At 42.9% G+C, this 17855-nt stretch overlaps 1 protein-coding gene across 11 annotated transcripts in view; it reads left to right on the top strand.

Moving 5' to 3' along the window:
• The window catches only part of PRPSAP2 (phosphoribosyl pyrophosphate synthetase associated protein 2), a 76236-nt gene that overhangs the window by 25042 nt on the left and 33339 nt on the right, over window positions 1-17855 (top strand). For all 11 annotated transcript variants that reach the window (XM_054669780.1, XM_063798015.1, NM_001280188.1 and 8 more), the window contains 2 exon segments: window positions 2469-2584; window positions 8682-8737. In XM_054669780.1, the coding sequence (XP_054525755.1) occupies window positions 2469-2584; window positions 8682-8737 (172 nt within the window).

The following is a 17855-nucleotide window of genomic DNA, read 5'->3' on the forward strand; positions in this document are numbered from 1 at the left end:
AATAAAAATAAAATTAAAAACTCAACCCGAAGCAACCTCAGGAGCCTACCCCATTGTAAACACTATGACAGGCAGCTGGTGAGGAGAGCAGGCTTGCCTGCTGAATCTTCAGGAAAGGGCCCATCTTCTCTACCAGCCTTGCTTGATGGGCCTCCAGACTTACTTTCCTGTTCTTTTGGGCAAGTAATGCTTTAAACAATTTTTCATACTGAATTTTCCTTACACTTTTCTGGTGATCGTTACAAAGGTGGTGAAGGTTTTCTGTTTTCTCCAATTTCCAGGCTGGTGCAGTTTGTCTTGATATCTTTTTTTTTCCCCACGGGTCTCAGTCCTCTTGCCCGGGCTGGGGTGCAGTGGTGTGATCACTGCTCACTACGAGGAGGTAGCCTTGACCTCCTGGGTTCAAGTGATCCTCCGACCTTAGCTTCCAGAGTAACTAGGGACTACAGGCATGCATCACCATACCTGACTAGTTTTTTGTATTTTTAGTAGAAATGGAGTCTCACCATGTGGCCCAGGCCATTTTCAAACACCTGGGCTCAAGTGATACTCCTGCCTCGGCCTCCCAAAGTGCTGGGTTTACAGGCATGAGCCACCACACCCGGCTGACTTGTTATCTTAAGATTGGGCTTTGCCATGCCTGTTAAACTTCAAGAAGATTTGATCTGCTCTAATATAATTTTTAAAGACTCTTCTGTATTACTGTTATCTTTGCTATATTATGACTATTTTTTATTTATTTATTTTTTCGAGATGGAGTCTCGCTCTGTCGCCCAGGCTGGAGTGCAGTGGCATGATCTCAGCTCACTGCAACCTCCACCTCCTGGATTCAAGTGATTCTCCTGCCTCAGCCTCCCTAGAAGCTGAGATTACAGGCACATGCCACCACACTTGGCTAATTTTTGTATTTTTAGTAGAGACGGGGTTTCACCGTGTTGGCCAGGCTGGTCTTGAACTCCTGACCTCAGGTGATCCGCCTGCTTCAGCCTCCCAAAGTGCTGGGATTACAGCTGTGAGCCATCGCACCTGACCAAGACTTTAAATTGATGTGAAAATCAGGCATCTCACAGTACTAAAAAAAAAAAATTTTTTTTGAAAAATACAAGTGCTGAGTTTTTTTGATGGTAGAGCAATTTTGTCTTTTTTTTTTGAGACCAAGTCTCCCCCTTTCACCCAGGTCGGAGTGAAGTGGTGCAATCTCGGCTCACTGCAACCTCCGCCCCCCCAGGTTCAAGCGAATTCTCCTGCCTCAGCCTCCCGAGTAGCTGGGATTATGGGCACATGCCACCATGCCTGGGTAATTTTTGTGTTTTTAGTAGAGATGAGGTTTCCCCATGTTGGCCAGGCTGGTCTCCAACTCCTGACCTCAGGTGATCCACCCGCCTCGGCCTCCCAAAGTGCTGGGATTACAGGCGTGGGCCACCGTGTCCGGCCTTATTTTTTATTTTTTTGAGGCAAGATCTCACTCTGTCACCCAGACTGGAATGCAGTGGCTCAATCTCAGCTCACTTGCAGCCTTGACCTTCTGCACTGAAGCGATTCTCCCACCTTAGCCTCCTGAGTATCTGGGACTACAGACGTGCGCCACCATGCCTGGCTAATTTTTGTTTTGTAGAGACGGGGTTTTGCCATGTTCCCCAGGCTGATCTCAAACTCCTGAGCTCAAGCAGTTTGTCAGCCTTGGCCTTCAAAGTGCTAGGATTACAGGTGTGAGCCACTGTGCCCGGCCATGAGAGCAATTTTTTTTTTTTTTTTTTTAAGATGGAGTCTTGCTCTGTCACCCAGGCTGGAGTGCAGTGGCATGATCTTGGCTCACTGCAACCTCTGCCTCCCGGATTCAAGCGATTCTTCTGCCTCAGCCTCCCAAGTAGCTGGGACTACAGGCGCACACCACCACGCCCAGCTAATTTTTGTATTTTTAGTAAAGATGGGGTTTCATCATATTGGTCAGGCTGGCGTTGAACTCCTGACCTTGTGATCCACCCGCCTTGCCCTCCCAAAGTGCTGGGATTACAGGCGTGAGCCACAGTGCCCGGCTGGAGAGCAATTTTTTAATAGTAACTTATTGTATATAGTATTTTATGTAGTACCTATTTCATACAGTGCAACTTGTTTTTAAACTGTTTATAGGCTGGGTGCAGTGGCTCATGCCTGTATTCCCAGCACTTTGGGAGGCTGAGGCAGGAGGATTACTTGAGGTCAGGAGTTCGAGACCAACCTGGCCAATATGATGAAACCCCTTCTCTACTAAAAATACAGAATTATCTGGGCGTGGTGGCATGCACCTGTATTCCCAGCTACTTTCAAGGCTGAGGTGAGAGGATTGCTTCAGCCTAGGAGTTCAAGGCTGCAGTTAGCTATGGTCATGCCACTGCACTCCAGCCTGGGTGACAGAATGGGATCCCATCTTAAAAAAAAAAAAACAAAAACAAAACTATTTATTGCTTGTGTCTGCTTTATTTTCAAAGGTCTAACTCATCTTATTACTATGGATTTACACCAGAAGGAAATTCAGGGCTTCTTCAATATTCCTGTTGACAATTTAAGAGCATCTCCCTTCTTATTACAGTATATTCAAGAAGAGGTGAGCTAGCTCAAACTTTTTTATTTTAACATTCTGATTAAGGTTGAAAGATGTATTTCCATTTCCTTAGGATACCCCTAAAGGATTAAAACTTGATGTATTCTACTTAAAATACCATTATACTTTATAGCTATAATCCAACGCATTTTAGAATTCTGAATCTGCAGTTTGTTTCTTTAGTTAAGCTCTTAAAATTGCTTTTTCTTTTGGACCTCAAGTACCTAGAATTGGACTAGATATGATTGTAATGAGTAATTTACTCTCATTACTAGTCTATGCTTGATCCTGGTTCTGTTTTATGTATCCATCTATCCATCCTGTCTCTCTGTCCATCCAGTTATAATAGTCAGCATCCATGATCCCCCCTCCCAGCAAGAAAACTAGAGTCATCATCATAACTTAGAGCTGCTCATGGGCTCCTTCTCTGTCCTATCCCCCTGCCTCCTTCCACCCTAGGGAACCTCTGTTCTGAAGCGGTGCTGAATCTGTCAGATGCTTTTTCTGTATCAGTGGAGATGATCATTTTTTTTCCTTCATTCTGTTAATGTGGTTTATTACCACCCTTGAATCCTGGGATAAATCAGATGTTTAATTTTAATATAGCTATATTTGTTTTTCTTTGATATGAGTTAGCATTTTTGTGACTTACTATTTAAGAAAGCTTTTAAAATGTTAATTTATACTGTACTTAGCTATTTTGCTTTTAGCTGTTTTTCTTTCTTTTTTTTTTTTTTTTTTTGTGGTGGGGGTGTGATGGAGTCACTCCCAGGCTGGAGTGTAATGGCGCAATCTCAGCCCACTGAAACCTCCACCTCCCGGGTTCAAGCAATTCTCGAGTAGCTGGGATTACAGGCATGCGCCAACACACCTGGCTAATTTTTTGTATCTTTAGTAGAGATGGGGTTTCACCATGTTGGCCAGGCTGATCTCGAACGCTGACCTCGTGATCTGCCTGCCTCGGCCTCCCAAAGTGCTGGGATTACAGGCATGAGCCACCGTACCTGGCCTTAGCTGTTTTTCTTATATAAATTATTTCTCTCTTTAATAACTTTTCTAGATAACTTCTTTTTACAGTACTGTATTTGAAAGAAGATAACTTCTTTTTACAGTACTGTGTTTAAAAGATGGCAGTTTATAGGTTTCTGAGGAACTTCTTTCTGGTAAGAGTACAGGGCTTCCCCATTCTCCAGCACTTGTTATAAGTCCTTATAGAGAAAATGAATTTAAGTATTTTTGAAAGAGAAAAATGTAAAATATTCTGCTTTTTTTTTTCCTTTAAAGTTACACACAAGAAACATAAAAACTCTACGCCAGGCGCAGTGGCTCACGCCTATAATCCCAGCACTTTGGGAGTCTGAGGCGGGTGGATCACTTGAGGTCAGGAGTTCAGACCAGCCTAGCCAACATGGTGAAACCCCATCTCTACTAAAAATACATAATTAGCTGGATGTGGTGGCGCGTGCCTGTAATCCCAGTTACTTGGGAGGCTGAGGCAGGAGAATTGCTTGAACCTGGGAGGTGGAGGTTACAGTGAGCCAGGATTGTGCCACGGCACTCCTGCCTGGGTGACAGAGCGAGACTATCTCAAAAAAACAAAAAAGAAAACAAAAATACTCTAACAAATTAAAAAAATAATAGAGACTTTAATTTTACCTGAAAAATTTTATGTTTTTTTTTGAAACAGGGTCTTTCTCTGTCACCCAGGTTGGAGTGCTGTAGTGCCATGATAGCTCACTGCAACCTTGAACTCCTGGGCTCAAGAGATTTCTCCCACCTCAGCCTTCTGAGTAGCTGAGACTAGAGGTGTGCCACCACACCTAGCTAATTTTTAAAAAATGTTTCCCGAGTCAGAATCTTGCTGTGTTACCCAGGCTGGTCTCAAACTCCTGGCCTCAAGCGATCCTCCTGCCTCAGCCTCCCAAAGCAGTGTGATTACAGGTGTGAGCCACTGTGCCTGGCCTAATTTTACCTGAATATTATTCTCAGTTGAGAGAGAAGGTGAGATAAAATTGGCAAATGTCTTGATAGGGAAGGATGAAGAGGTTTAGGCAGAGAGAGAGTGAGAGGGTGAGCATTGAACGTGATTCAGTTAGCAACCAGCCGCATGGAGAAACCTGTCATTTTGGAAGAAATAGAGCAGTCGCTATAGACTTATGTGGGTTGCTGTCGACATCTTGTTGTTTTAGGGGATGTTTCCATTCAAGACACAGGCATGTTGTGTGCCAATGTCTCAAGGCACAAATGGCAATTGCACCTCTTAAGGGATGCCCGGTGGGTGAGCCTAAAGAACGAAGGCTGGGGCACCCTTGTGCTGGTTGCAAGGTCAGGCTGGAAGCCTAACACTAGTCATTGCCTGTAGTGCAGGCTTCTACCTGAGGATGACACTGCCTTCTACTTGAAAAAATCCCCATTTTAGTTTCATTGTTGAGAAGAAGTCAGGGCTGAGTGTGGTGGCCCACACCTATAATCCCAGCACTTTGAGAGGCTGAGGAGGTTGGATCAGTTGAGTCCAGGAGTTTAAGACCATCCTCGGCAATATGGCAAAACCCTGTCTCTACAAAAAATACAAAAATTAACCAGGTGTGGTGGTGCATCCCTGTGGTCCCACCTACTCGAGAGGATGAGAAGTGGGAGGATTGCTTGAGCCTGGGAGGTTGAAGTTGCCCAGGTGGTCGAGGCTGCATCAAGCCGTGATCTGGGCGACAGAGTGAGATTCCATCTCACAAAAAAAAAAAAAAAAAAAAAAAAATTTAATATGTGGGAACTCAGTGTTAAAAAGGAATTTTTGTGTATTGCTTTTTTCTTTTTTTTGGAGACAGTCTCTCTCTGTCACTCAGGCTGGAGTGCGATTTTGGCTTACTGCAGCCTCCGCCTCCTGGGTTCAAGCAAGCATATCTGGCTAATTTTTGTTTTTTGTTTTTTTTTGAGATGGAGTTTCGCTCTTGTTGCCCAGGCTGGAGTGCAATGGCATGATCTCGGCTCACAGCAACCTCCACCTCCCAGGTTCAAGTGATTGTCCTGCCTCAGCCTCCCGAGTAGCTGGGGTTACAGGCATGTGCCACCACCCCCGGCTAATTTTGTATTTTTAGTAGAGACAGGGTTTCTCCTTGTTGGTCAGGCTGGTCTCGAACTCCTGACCTCAGGTGATCTGCCCACCTTGGCCTCCCAAAGTGCTGGGATTACAGGTGTGAGCCACCGCACTTGGCCTAATTTTTGTGTTTTTAGTAGAGATAGGGTTTCACCGTGTTGGCCAGGCTGGTCTTGAACTTCTGAACTCCAGTGATCTGCCTGCCTCAGCTTCCCAAAGTCCTGGTATTACAGGCATGAGCTACTACACCTGGCCTGTATTGCCTTTTTATAGTATACTTATCTTGTCTCTTTTGTTTTCGTGTGTTAGAGCCTCTTAAAGCAGGGGATAGATATTCATGTTTCACTGAATCTAAGGTGCTGTCAGTCCAGGCTTACATTATTTTACGTCACCAAGAAAGAAGAAAACACTGCTAATTATACTGTGGCACTGTGCCTTCTTGTCACTTAGTGATCCTATTCTGCAGGTTTTGATGCTGACGCTTTCTCCATCTCTTGTGTTTGTCACTGGAATTTAAGCACCTTCTGCCAGAGTCAGAAGGAACATTCTGGAACTAGGATGCTCGTTGCCTTGAAATTTTTGCCATCTATTCTTTTTGAGACGGAGTCTCACTCTGTCGCCCAGGCTGGAGTGCAGTGGCGCAATCTCAGCTTACTGCAAGCTCCGCCTCCCGGGTTCACGCCATTCTCCTGGGCCTCAGCCTCCCCAGTAGCTGGGACTACAGGCACCTACCACCACGCCTGGCTAATTTTTTTGTAGTTTTAGTAGAGATGGGGTTTCACCGCGTTAACCAGGATGGTCTCAATCTCCTGACCTAATGATCTGCCCGCCTCAGCCTCCCAAAGTGCTGGGATTACAGGTGTGAGCCACCGCGCCCAGCCAACTTTTGCCATCTCTTCTGAGGGCGTCTGACAGTGTCTGTTGCCTTCCACTGCACTGCTGGGGATGTGTCAGGCAGTCCTTTTCACAGTTTGACCTACTGGTAGGGATCTTCCTTTCTTAAGTTTCATAAAGCATTTGATTGTTGCCTTGCAAGAAAATGTGGAATTGTATCATTTTTCCAGTGATGAATATTTGATTCATGAATATCAAATTATACTCTGATGGTCTCTTCCTGTGTCTTTCTGCATACATGATAATTTTTCTTTTCTTCTTTTTTTTTTTTTGAGACGGAGTTTTGTTCTTGTTGCCCAGGCTGGAGTGCAGTGGCGCAATCTCAGCTCATCACAACCTCCGCCTCCCAGGTTCAAGCGATTCTCCTGCCTCAGCCTCCCGAGTAGCTGGGATTACAGGCATGGGCCACCATACCTGGCTAATTTTGTATTTTTAGTAGAAAGGGGGTTTTCCATGTTGGTCAGGCTGGTCTTGAACTCCCAAACTCAGGTTATCCACCCGCCTCAACCTCCCAGAGTGCTGGGATTACAAGCGTGAAGCCACCGTGCCCGGCTTGATAATTTTTCATTTTAATGAAAAATTTTAATGAAAAGAATCATAGTAATTCTTTCTGGAGACATTTTAAATGGGTTCAAACAATTCTCCTGGGTTCAAACAATTCTCCGGCCTCAGTCTCCTGAGTAGCTGGATTACAGGTGTGCACCACCACGCCTGGCTAATTTTTTTTTGCATTTTTAGTATCGAGGGGGTTTCACCATGCTGGCCAGGCTGGTCTTGGCTCAGATGTTCTGCCCACCTTGGCCTCCCAAAGTGCTGGGATTATGGGCATGAGCCACCGTGCCTGGCCATCTTTGGGAAATTTTTTTAATCTGTTAAGTATTTCATCCCTTCTATTTCTTTTATTATTTTCCTTTGGGAACTATTAGGTCCTGAAAATTTTGGATCTAGTCTCTATAACTTTTAAAAACTTATTTTACTTTTTGCATACTTATATATAGCATTCTGGGGAAATTCCTTGGCTTGATCTTCCCTGGTTTGTTCTTCAAGTTGTGTTTATTCTGCTGTTAAGCCAGCCAGCTACTGGGTTTCTTTAGACCATAATAACTTCTTCCCCCTAGATTTATTTTTGGTTCTTTTTCATAATAACTTGTTCTTTCTTGTTGTATATAATTTCCCATTTTAACCTCCGTAGAGACAATAGACTTGTTTTTGTTAGAGTCCTTTCTTTTAGGTCCTTTAATTGTTATTAACTGTTTTCTTGGTTCTGTCTTTTCTTGGCTAGGTTTGGTAATGTTTAATGATGTTTGATGAGACAAGGAAGTACATGAAAAAGTTTAGAAAGACTGCCAGCAAAAATAATGAAAGTGCCCAAATGGAAATATATTTTACTGCCTTACTTCCTGAGAGTGTTGGACAAATTAGGCTTTCCTGTAGATACAGCTGAGCCATGTGATTATGCCGGAGGCAACTGTACTAAATTATTCAAATTAATCATTTTTTGTTCATTTGCTAAGTAGTTATTATTTAGTGTTTGTTGTATGGTAGGCATTGTTTTATACATGTTGCTAGGTGTTATTAACTGCTCATATTAAAATTCATTGGTGTAATTGTGAGAAAAAAGCAATGAGAATATAGTTAATATATTTTTTTAAAATAGTGCTGGGCCAATTATCCTTTAACAAATTGGTTACTTCAACATGTTATGACTGCGATATGTTAAATAGCCATTTGTTTGGACTGCAGTAATTTGGAATTTGACAGTCAGCTTGTATTCAGATTGAATTGGATATCCTTGTACTTTGAAATTACATGTAATTAGGATTCTTGTTGACGAGATATATAGAAACATCTTTACACTGCATCATTAGTATTTGCTGGCAGAGATAAGAGCTAATCACAAATTATCCCTACTTTTTTCCTAAAAGAAGTCTGTGTGGCTCACAAGTTAGTAATATTTTTTCATAGGCAGGTTCCTTTCTTCATTTTCCAAAGGAGAATTTTACTTTGAACTTTTTCTTTTTTTGGAAATCTTTCAACTAGCCAAGCATTTTTGGGTCTGTTGGAATTTTCCTTTTTGTTGACATGCAGTAATACCTGACTTCTTGTCTGTCACAGATCCCAGATTACAGGAATGCAGTAATCGTGGCCAAGTCTCCAGCCTCGGCGAAGAGGTAGGTGGGAATCTCACAACCTCTTTCTGGATCTACTTCTAAGGATTGTATCCGTGATGAGTTCCAGGCATTCTAATTTGAACTTCAGTGGTTCCCAGCGATATCTCTTATTTTTCTTCCATGGACTGGTATTTTAAGATTGTTCTGTCAACTCCATTTATTAAGTAAACATTTTAATTTCCTCTCTTTTTTTTTCCAATCCCACTCTATGATTGCCAGACATACTTCCTTTTTTAAGTTATCTTCCACTTACACTTTCTTTTATTTTTATTATTATTATTATTTATTTTATTTTATTTCTTTATTTTTTGAGATGGAGTTTCGCTCTTGTTGCCCAAGCTGGAGTGCAGTGGCGCGATCTCGGCTCACCACAACCTCCACCTCCTGGGTTCAAGCGATTCTCCTGCCTCAGCCTCCCAAGTAGCTGGGATTACAGGCGTGCACCACCATGCCTGGCTAATTTTTGTATTTTTAGTAGAGATGAGGTTTCACCATGTTGGTCAGGCTGGTCTCAAACTCCTGACTTCAGGTGATCCACCTGCCTTGGCCTCCCAAGGTGCTGGGATTACAGGCGTGAGCCACCACACTGGGCCTTATTTTTATTTTTAATAGTAGAAACAGAGTTTTGCCATGTTGTCCAGGCAGGTCTTGAACTACTGAGGCTCAAACAATCCACCCACCCGCCTTACCCTCCCAAAGTGCTGGGATTACAGGCATGAGCCACTGTGCCTGACCTCAATCATATTTCTCGACCAAAGCAATCCAGTTCTGGGGAATACGATCTAGTGTTTTCCCCAGACCCAGATTGACAATCACATGTCAATCTTCGAGTCTGGCGTTTACAGTACTGGCGAATATTTACAGTACTAGCAGACAACTTCGTAGTTGTTTACTGCCCCTTATTTGAGGAACTCAGAAATTGATTAACAGAATTTTATCCAGCTGAGAGGCCAGTTATTTGTATATGTTAAAGGTGACATTTTACAAAATTGACACAACCTGAGGTGTACCAAAGGGGGAGCCTTGAGAGTCAGTAGAGTGAGTTACATGTAACCTGGAGTAACTGATGTGTCACTAGTGCATACTTAAAATTATATGTCGGTTGAGAGGATTTCTTATACCACCAGTGTTTTGTGGAGAAGCCACTCCACTGGAGAGGGAAAGAACAAAATCACTTGTAGGAATAAAGCCTTTTTCCTAAAAAAGCCCTTTTAAAGTTATTTTCCAGTTGAATACCTTTGATCACTGGATTGTTGTTGAGTCCTGTGGAATGAAAGAAAGTGTAGGGTGCCTCCACCCTGGGCTCGTGGGCTGGCAGTATTGAAGGATGGAGGAGAACTTGCACACAGTAAGCCATTGATTTCAAAAGTATTTCACATAAGTCATTGACGTTATGAATTAAGAATAGCACTTTAATATGTAGACTTAGTATATTAAATAAAATAAATTGGCATTTGCGATAAAACCATTACATGGCTGTGTTCTTGTGGCTGACTTTCCCAACCCAGCCGGGCCTGTGTTCACCCATGTGTCCTTCAAGAAGTTGTATCACCTGATCTCGTCTTGTCCATTTGATTAAATTGTAAGAAACAGACTGAATTTTAGAATGTAAACATTTCAAATAGCTTTTCCAAACATTTCTTCAAAGGCTGAATTAATTTTACTTAATAATTTTTCTCTGATATACATGCTTTAAAAAAATTTAGGTGAAAAATCACATAATATACAATCATTTTAAAGTATAGAATTCACTGGCATTTAGTGCATTCACAATGTTGTGTAACCACCACCTGTCTCTATTTTCAGAACATTTTCGTCATCCCAGAAGAACATCTAGTACCCATTCAGCAATCATTCCTTATCCCTTCACCTTCTGTCCCTCGGCAGCCACACAGTATGTGGCCCTTTGTGTCTGGTTTCTTTCACTTAGCAGTTTTCAAGGTTCATCTATGGTGTAGCATGTAGTATCTCAGTGTTTTGTTGTCGCTGTTATTGTTCGAGACAAAATCTTACTCTGTTGCCGAGGCTGGAGTGCAGTGGCACGATCTCAGCTCACTGCAACCTCCGCCTCCTGGGTTCAAGCAATTCTCCTGCCTCAGCCTCCCAGGTAGCTGGAATTACAGGTGCGTGCCACCACACCTGGGTAATTTTTGTATTTCTGGTAGAGATGAGGTTTCACCATGTTGGTCAGGCTGGTCTTGAACTTCTGACCTTGTGATCTGCCTGCCTCGGCCTCCCAAAGTGCTGGGATTACAGGCGTGAGCCACCGCACTTGGCCAGTACCTCAGTCCTTTTGATGGCTGAGTAATATTGCATTGTATGTGTATACTAGTTTGTTTATCCATTCATCTGTTGATGGACACTTTTTTTTTTTTTTACCGTTTGGCTATTATGAATAGTACTCCTATGGTCAGTCATGGATTAGTTTTTGTGTTGGCATAAGTTTTCATTTTTCCTTTCTTGTGGATATATATTAGGATTGGAATTGCTGGGTCATATGGCAGTTTCGTTTATGTTTTGAGGAACTATCAGTCTCTTTTCCACTGCAGCTGCCCATTTTACATTCCCACCAGCAGAGTATGAGGGTTCCAACTTCGCCACATCTTCACCAACACTTAATTCTCTGATTTTTTTTCCTTATAATCATCCTAGTGGGTGTGAAATTGTACCTTATCGTGGTTTTCATTTGCATTTCCCTAATGATTGATGATGTTGAGTATCTTTTTTTTTTTTTTTTTAATGAGACAGGGTCTCAGTATGTTGCTCAGGCTGGGTTCAAACTCTTGGGCTCAATCAATCCTTCTGCCTCAGCCTGTTGAGTGTGTGTGTGTGTGTGTGTGTGTGTGTGTATATATATATATATATATATATATTTTTTTTTTTTTTTTTTTTTTTTGAGACAGAGTCTCGCTCTGTCACCCAGGCTGGAGTGCAGTGGCGCGATCTCGGCTCACTGCAACCTCCGCCTCCCAGGTTTAAGCGATTCTCCTGCCTCAGCCTCTTGAGTAGCTGGGATTACAGGCATGCGCCACCATGCCTAGCTGTTGAGTATATTTTTATGTGCTTTTTGGCCATTTGTATATATTTGGAGAAATGCCTGTTCACACCCTTTGCCCATTTAATAATTGGGTTGTCTTTTTGTTGAGTTGTAAGTACTCTTTATATATTCTACATACTAAACCTTGTTAGATACATGATTTGCAGATATTTTCTCTCTTTCTGCAGATTGTCTTTTCACTGTCTTGATGGTGTTCTTTCACACAAAAAGGTTTCAATGCTGGTAAAGTTCAGTTTATCTTTTTTTTTTTTTTTTTGAGACAGAGTCTCAGTCTGTTGCCTAGGCTGGAGTGCAGTGTCTCAGCTCACTGCAACCTCTGCCTCCCGGATACAAGCGAGTCTCCTGCCTCAGCCTCCTGAGTAGCTGGGATTACAGGTGCCCGCCACCACACCTGGCTAATTTTTTGTATTTTTTAGTAGAGATGGAGTTTCACCATGTTGGCCAGGCTGGTCTTGAACTCTTGACCTCGTGATCCGCCTGCCTTGGCCTCCCAAATCAATTTATCTTTTTTATTATTGCCTCTGCTTCTGATGTCATGTCTAAGAATCCATTGGCCAAGTGTAGTGGCTCACTTCTGTAATCTCAGCACTTCGGGAGGCTGAGGCAGAAGGATCACTTGAGCCCAGGAATTTGAGACCAGCCAGGGCAATATAGTGAGACCTCGTTTTTAAGAAAAAAAAAACATTAACTGGATGTGGTGGCATTTGTCTGTGGTTCTAGCTACTTGGGTGGCTGAGGTGGGAGGATTGCTTGAGCCCAAGAGGTCAAGGCTACAGTGAGCCGTGATTGCACCACTGCCTTCCAGTCTGATTGACAGAGCCAGATCCTGTCTCAAAAAAAAAAAAAAAAAAAAGAAGAACAGTCCATTGCCAAATCCGAGGTCATGAAATTTACCCCTGTATTGTCTCCTAATGGTTTTAGTTTTTGCTCTTATATTTAGGTATTTGATTTTTTTTTTTTTTTTTTTTTTTTTTTTTTTTTTTTTTTGAGACAGAGTCTTGCTCTGTTGCCCAGACTGGAGTGCAGTGGCATGATCTTGGCCCATTGCAACCTCCACCTCCTGGGTTCAAGCGATTCTCCTGCCTCAGCCTCTTCAGTAGCTGGGATTACAGTCATGCGCCACCACGCCTGGCTAATTTTTGTATTTTTAGTAGAGACAGGGTTTCACCATGTTCGTCAGGCTGGTCTCGAACTCCTGACCTCAAGTGATCTGCCTGCCTTGGCCTCCCAAAATGCTGAGATTACAGGCGTGAGCCACCGTGCTTGGCTGGTCTTTGATCATTTTGAGTTAATATGTGTATATGGAGTAAGATGGGCATCCAACTTCATCCTGAGCATGGGAGATGCAGTTATTCCAGCACCATTTGTTGAAAGACTGACTTTTTTCCATTATATTGCCTTTGCTCTTTTATCAAAGATCAGTTGACAATATTTATGTAGGTCTATTTCTGAGCTCCCTGTTTTGTTCCATTTATATATTTGTCTGTTCTTTCACCAATCCCACAGTGTCTTGATACTATAGCTTTTTTTTTTTTTTTTTTTTTTTAAAGACTGAGTCTTTGTTACCTAGGCTGGAGTACAATTGCTTGATCTCAGCTCACTGCAGCCTCCACTTCCTGGGTTCAAGTGATTCTTGTGCCTCAGCCTTCTGAGTAGCTGGGCTTACAGGTGTGCACCACTATGCCTGGCTAATTTTTGTGTTTTTAGTAGAGACGGGGTTTCGCCACGTTGGCCAGACTGGTCTCCAACTCCTGACCTCAAGTGATCTTGACCTCAAGTGATCATCCCAAAGTATTGGGATTACAGGCATGAGCCACCGCACCCAGCCACCATAGCTTTTTAATTTTTTTGAGATGGAGTTTCACTCTTGTTGCCCGGGCTGCACAATCTTGGCTCACTGCAACCTCTGCCTCCCAGGTTCAAGCAATTCTATTGCCTCAGCCTCCCAAGTAGCTGGGATTACAGGTGTGCACCACTTCACCTGGCTAATTAGTAGAGATGGGGTTTCACTATGTTGGTCAGGCTGGTGACCAACCTGATCTCCTGACCTCAGGTGATCCACCCACCTCGGACTCCCAAAGTGCTGGGATTACAGACGTGAGCCACCATGCTCGGCCCTCTATAGCTTTTTTTTTCTTTTGAGACGGAGTTTCGCTCTTGTTGCCCAGGCTGGGGTATAATGGCACGATCTCAGCTCACCCTGCAACCTCCACCTCTCGGGTTCAAGTGATTCTCCTGCCTCAGCCTTCTGACTAGCTGGGATTACAGGCATGCGCCACCACGCCTATCTAATTTTGTATTTTTAGTAGAGATGGGGTTTCTCCATGTTGGTCAGGCTGGTCTCGAACTCCCGACCTCAGGTGATCTGCCTGCCTCGGCATCCCAAAGTGTTGGGATTATAGGCATGATCCACCGTGCCCGGCCCTCTATAGCTTTTCAATAGTTTTTTTTTTTTTTTTTTTTTTTGAGACAGAGTCTTGCTCTGTTGCCCAGGCTGGAGTGCAGTGGTGCAATCTTGGCTCACTGCACCCTCCACCTCCTGGGTTTAAGCAATTCTCTGCCTCACTTCCTGAGTAGCTGGGATTACAGGCACCTGCCACCATGCCCAGCTAATTTTTAATTTTTGTATTTTTAGTAGAGATGGGGTTTCACCATCTTGGCCAGGCCAGTCTTGAACTCCTGACCTCGTGATCCACCTGCCTCAGTCTCCCAAAGTGCTGGGATTACAGGCGTGAGTCACCACGCCCAGCCTTAATAGTCTTCAAGTTGGGTATTGTCACACCTCCAACTTTGTTCTTCAATATTGTGTTGGCTATTTTGGGTCTTTTGCCTCTCCATATAAACTTCAGAATCAGTTTTTTGAAATACACAAAATAACTTGTTGGGATTTAGATTGGGATTTGCATTAAATCTGTAGATCAAATTGGGGAGAACTGGCATCTTGACAATATTGAGTCTTCCTATCCATGAACATGGGATATCATTTTTAAAAAATTCATCTTTGATTTCTGTCATCAGAGTTTTGTAGTTTTCCCCATATAGATGTGTACTTTTTTTTTTTTTTTAAAGAGAGAAAGTCTTGCTCTGTTTACCCAGACTGGAGTGCACTGGTGCCATCACAGCTCACTACAGCCTTGAATTTTTGGGCTCATGGCAATCCTTTCATTTCAGCCTCCTGAGTAGCTAGGACTATAGGTGTGCACCACCATGCCTGGCTAATTAAAAATATATATATATATTTTTTGTTAGAGACAGGGGTCTGACTGTGTTGCCTAGGCTGGTGTCTAACTCCTAGGCTCAGCCTCCCAGTGTTGGGATTGCAGGCATGAGCCATCACTTCCAGCCCATATTTTGTTATATTTATGCCTAAATAAATATTTCATTTCTTTGGGTGTCCCTTAATTTTTTAGACATTGTTTTCTTTAGTTCTGTGAACATATTTATGATAGCTAATTTATTGTGTCTAGTTATTCTGACATTGGGCTTTTTCAGAGATCGTTTTCTGTTGACTGCTTTTTTACTGTGTATGGGCCATGTTTTTCTTTTTTTTTAATGTTTAAAAAAACTTACTACTTTATTATTTTAATTTAATTTAATTTTTATTTTTATTTTATGACAGAGTCTTGCTCTGTTGCCCAGGCTGGAGTGCAGTGGCATGATCTCAGCTCACTGTGACCTCTGCCTCCCGGCAGCGATTCTCCTGCCTTAGCCTCCTGAGTAGCTGGGATTACAGGTGTGTGCCACCAAGCCCAGCTAATTTTTGTATTTTTAGTAGAGACAGGGTTTCACCATGTTGGCTGGGCTGGTCTCAAAACTCCTGACCTCAGGTGATCCACCCATCTTGGCCTCCCAAAATGCTGGGATTACAGGTGTGAGCCACCGTGCCTGGCCAAAACTTCTTACTTTAAAAAAGAATACAGAAACAAGATCTTGCTGTGTTTCTGGACCGGTCTCAAACTCCTGGCCTCAAGCAATCTTCCTGCCTTGGGCCTCCTGAAGTTCTAGAATTAAAAGTGTGAGCCACCATGCCCGGCCCATATTTTCCTTTTTGTTTGCATGCCTTGTACATTTTAGTTAAAAACAACATTTTAAATTATGTAATGTGAAAAATCTGAGCATCAGATTCTACCTCCACCAATTCCCAGTGTTTGTTGTTGCTGTTGTTTCTGTGATATGTTTGTTTAGTGGCCACCCTGTGCCAATTCTGTAAAGTCTGTATTCTTTGTAGCATTCAGCCACTGAAGTCTCTGGTTGGTTAGCTTACTGGCCAGCTAATGATTGGACAGAGATTTCCTGAAATGCCTTGAAGCAATAAATCTCCCACTCTCTTCAAGGTCTGTGTGTGTGTGTTTGTGCATGTCTTCAATTCTCCCAGCAGCTTACAACTCTGCCTTAGCCTTTACTTCTTGGTTGCACAGAGCCTTAAGGTCAGCCAAGGTTCAAGGTTAGGGGCTTTTCAGGTCCTTCCTGGGTAAGCGCATGTTCTTTACATGCAGGAATAAGCTTTTCAAGGCCCATGTGGCCATTTCATTCCCCAGATTTTCCTTTTTTTTTTTTTTTTTTTTTTTTTTTTTGTCTAGCCCCTTGTTTTACTCAACTGGTATTGTCACTTCAGGCAGCTGCAGTGTTAAACAGTTGCTGTTGATTGCTCATCTACTCTGGGGATGGGACTATTGACACAGAGTGACTCTAAGTTTGATCATATTCTCCAGCCCTGAGTCTCAGCAAGCTGCCAGATAGGCATAATAGTGACGATTACCTGAGAATGGGCTTCTTGAGAAGCTCCAAACCTGTTCTTTTCCCACCAGTGGTTGCTAGTCTTCTGTTTCTCATGGCCACCATGATTATGAGGTTTCCAATTTTTGTCTTTTGCAGAACTGGAGAGAGAGGCATGGGAATAATGGAATAATGGGAATGGGGCAAGTTAAAACACACAAAGTTTCTTTTTTTTGAGACAGGGTCTCACTCTGATGCCCAGGCTGGAGTGCAGTGGCATGATTATGGTTTACTGCAGCCTGGACTTCCTGGGCTCAGGTGATCCACCTCAGCCTCCCAAGTAGCTGAGACCACAGGCATGCAGCACCATGCCTGGCTAATTCTCATGTTTTTTTTGTAGAGATGGGGTCTCACTATATTGCCCAGGCTGGTCTCCAACTCGTGGCCTCAAGTGATCTGCCCATCTCAGCCTCCCAAAGTGTTGGGATAATAGTCGTGAACCAGCATGCCCAGCCCAAAGTTTGCTCTTTAACAAGATTCAGCTGTTTTTCTTAAACACTCCTCAGATTGTTGCAAGCTGTTGGTTAACTTCCACAGTTATGTAAAAGTTAATTTTTGCAAAATTTTTTAGAGTTTTTCTTTCTTTCATGGAGGAGCAGATTTTTTAGGGTCCTTATTCTGCCATTCTAGAGTGGTGCTTCTCTATAGTGTTGTTGTTGTTGTTGTTGTTTAGACGGATTTTTATACTTGTCACTTAGGCTGGAGTGCAATGGTGCCATCTTGGCTCACTGCAGCCTCCACCTCCCGGGTTCAAGCGATTCTCCTGTCTCAGCCTCCTGAGTAGCTGGGATTACAGGCTCCCGTCATCACACCCAGCTAATTTTTGTATTCTTAGTAGAGATGGAGTTTTCACTATGTTGGCCAGGCTGGTCTGGAACTCCTGACCTCAGGTAATCTGCCTGCCTTGGCCTCCCAAAATGCTGGGATTACAGGCGTGAGCCACCACGCCCGGCCTCTATAGTGTTTTGAATATCACCTTATATAGCTGTTTTAATAGTTGTTCTAAGTATTTTATTACATATACAAAACATATTACAATATATTGATGTCATTTTATCGGCTTGAGTGAAATATAGAAGCCATACCTCTCTCTCTATGTCTCTTTACTCCCCCTGTTTTTAATATATTTGTCTTAAATATTTCCTATACATACATTTATAGCAGTATCAGGCTGTTAGAATTTTTGCTTTTTTTTTTTTTTTTTTTTGAGGCAGTGTCTCGCTCTGTCACCAGGTTGGAGTGCAGTGGTGCAATCTCAGCTCATGGTAACCTCCGCCTCCCGGG

The sequence above is a fragment of the Pan troglodytes genome, chromosome 19 (genome assembly GCF_028858775.2).
Source record: "Pan troglodytes isolate AG18354 chromosome 19, NHGRI_mPanTro3-v2.0_pri, whole genome shotgun sequence".
NCBI lineage: Eukaryota > Metazoa > Chordata > Mammalia > Primates > Hominidae > Pan > Pan troglodytes.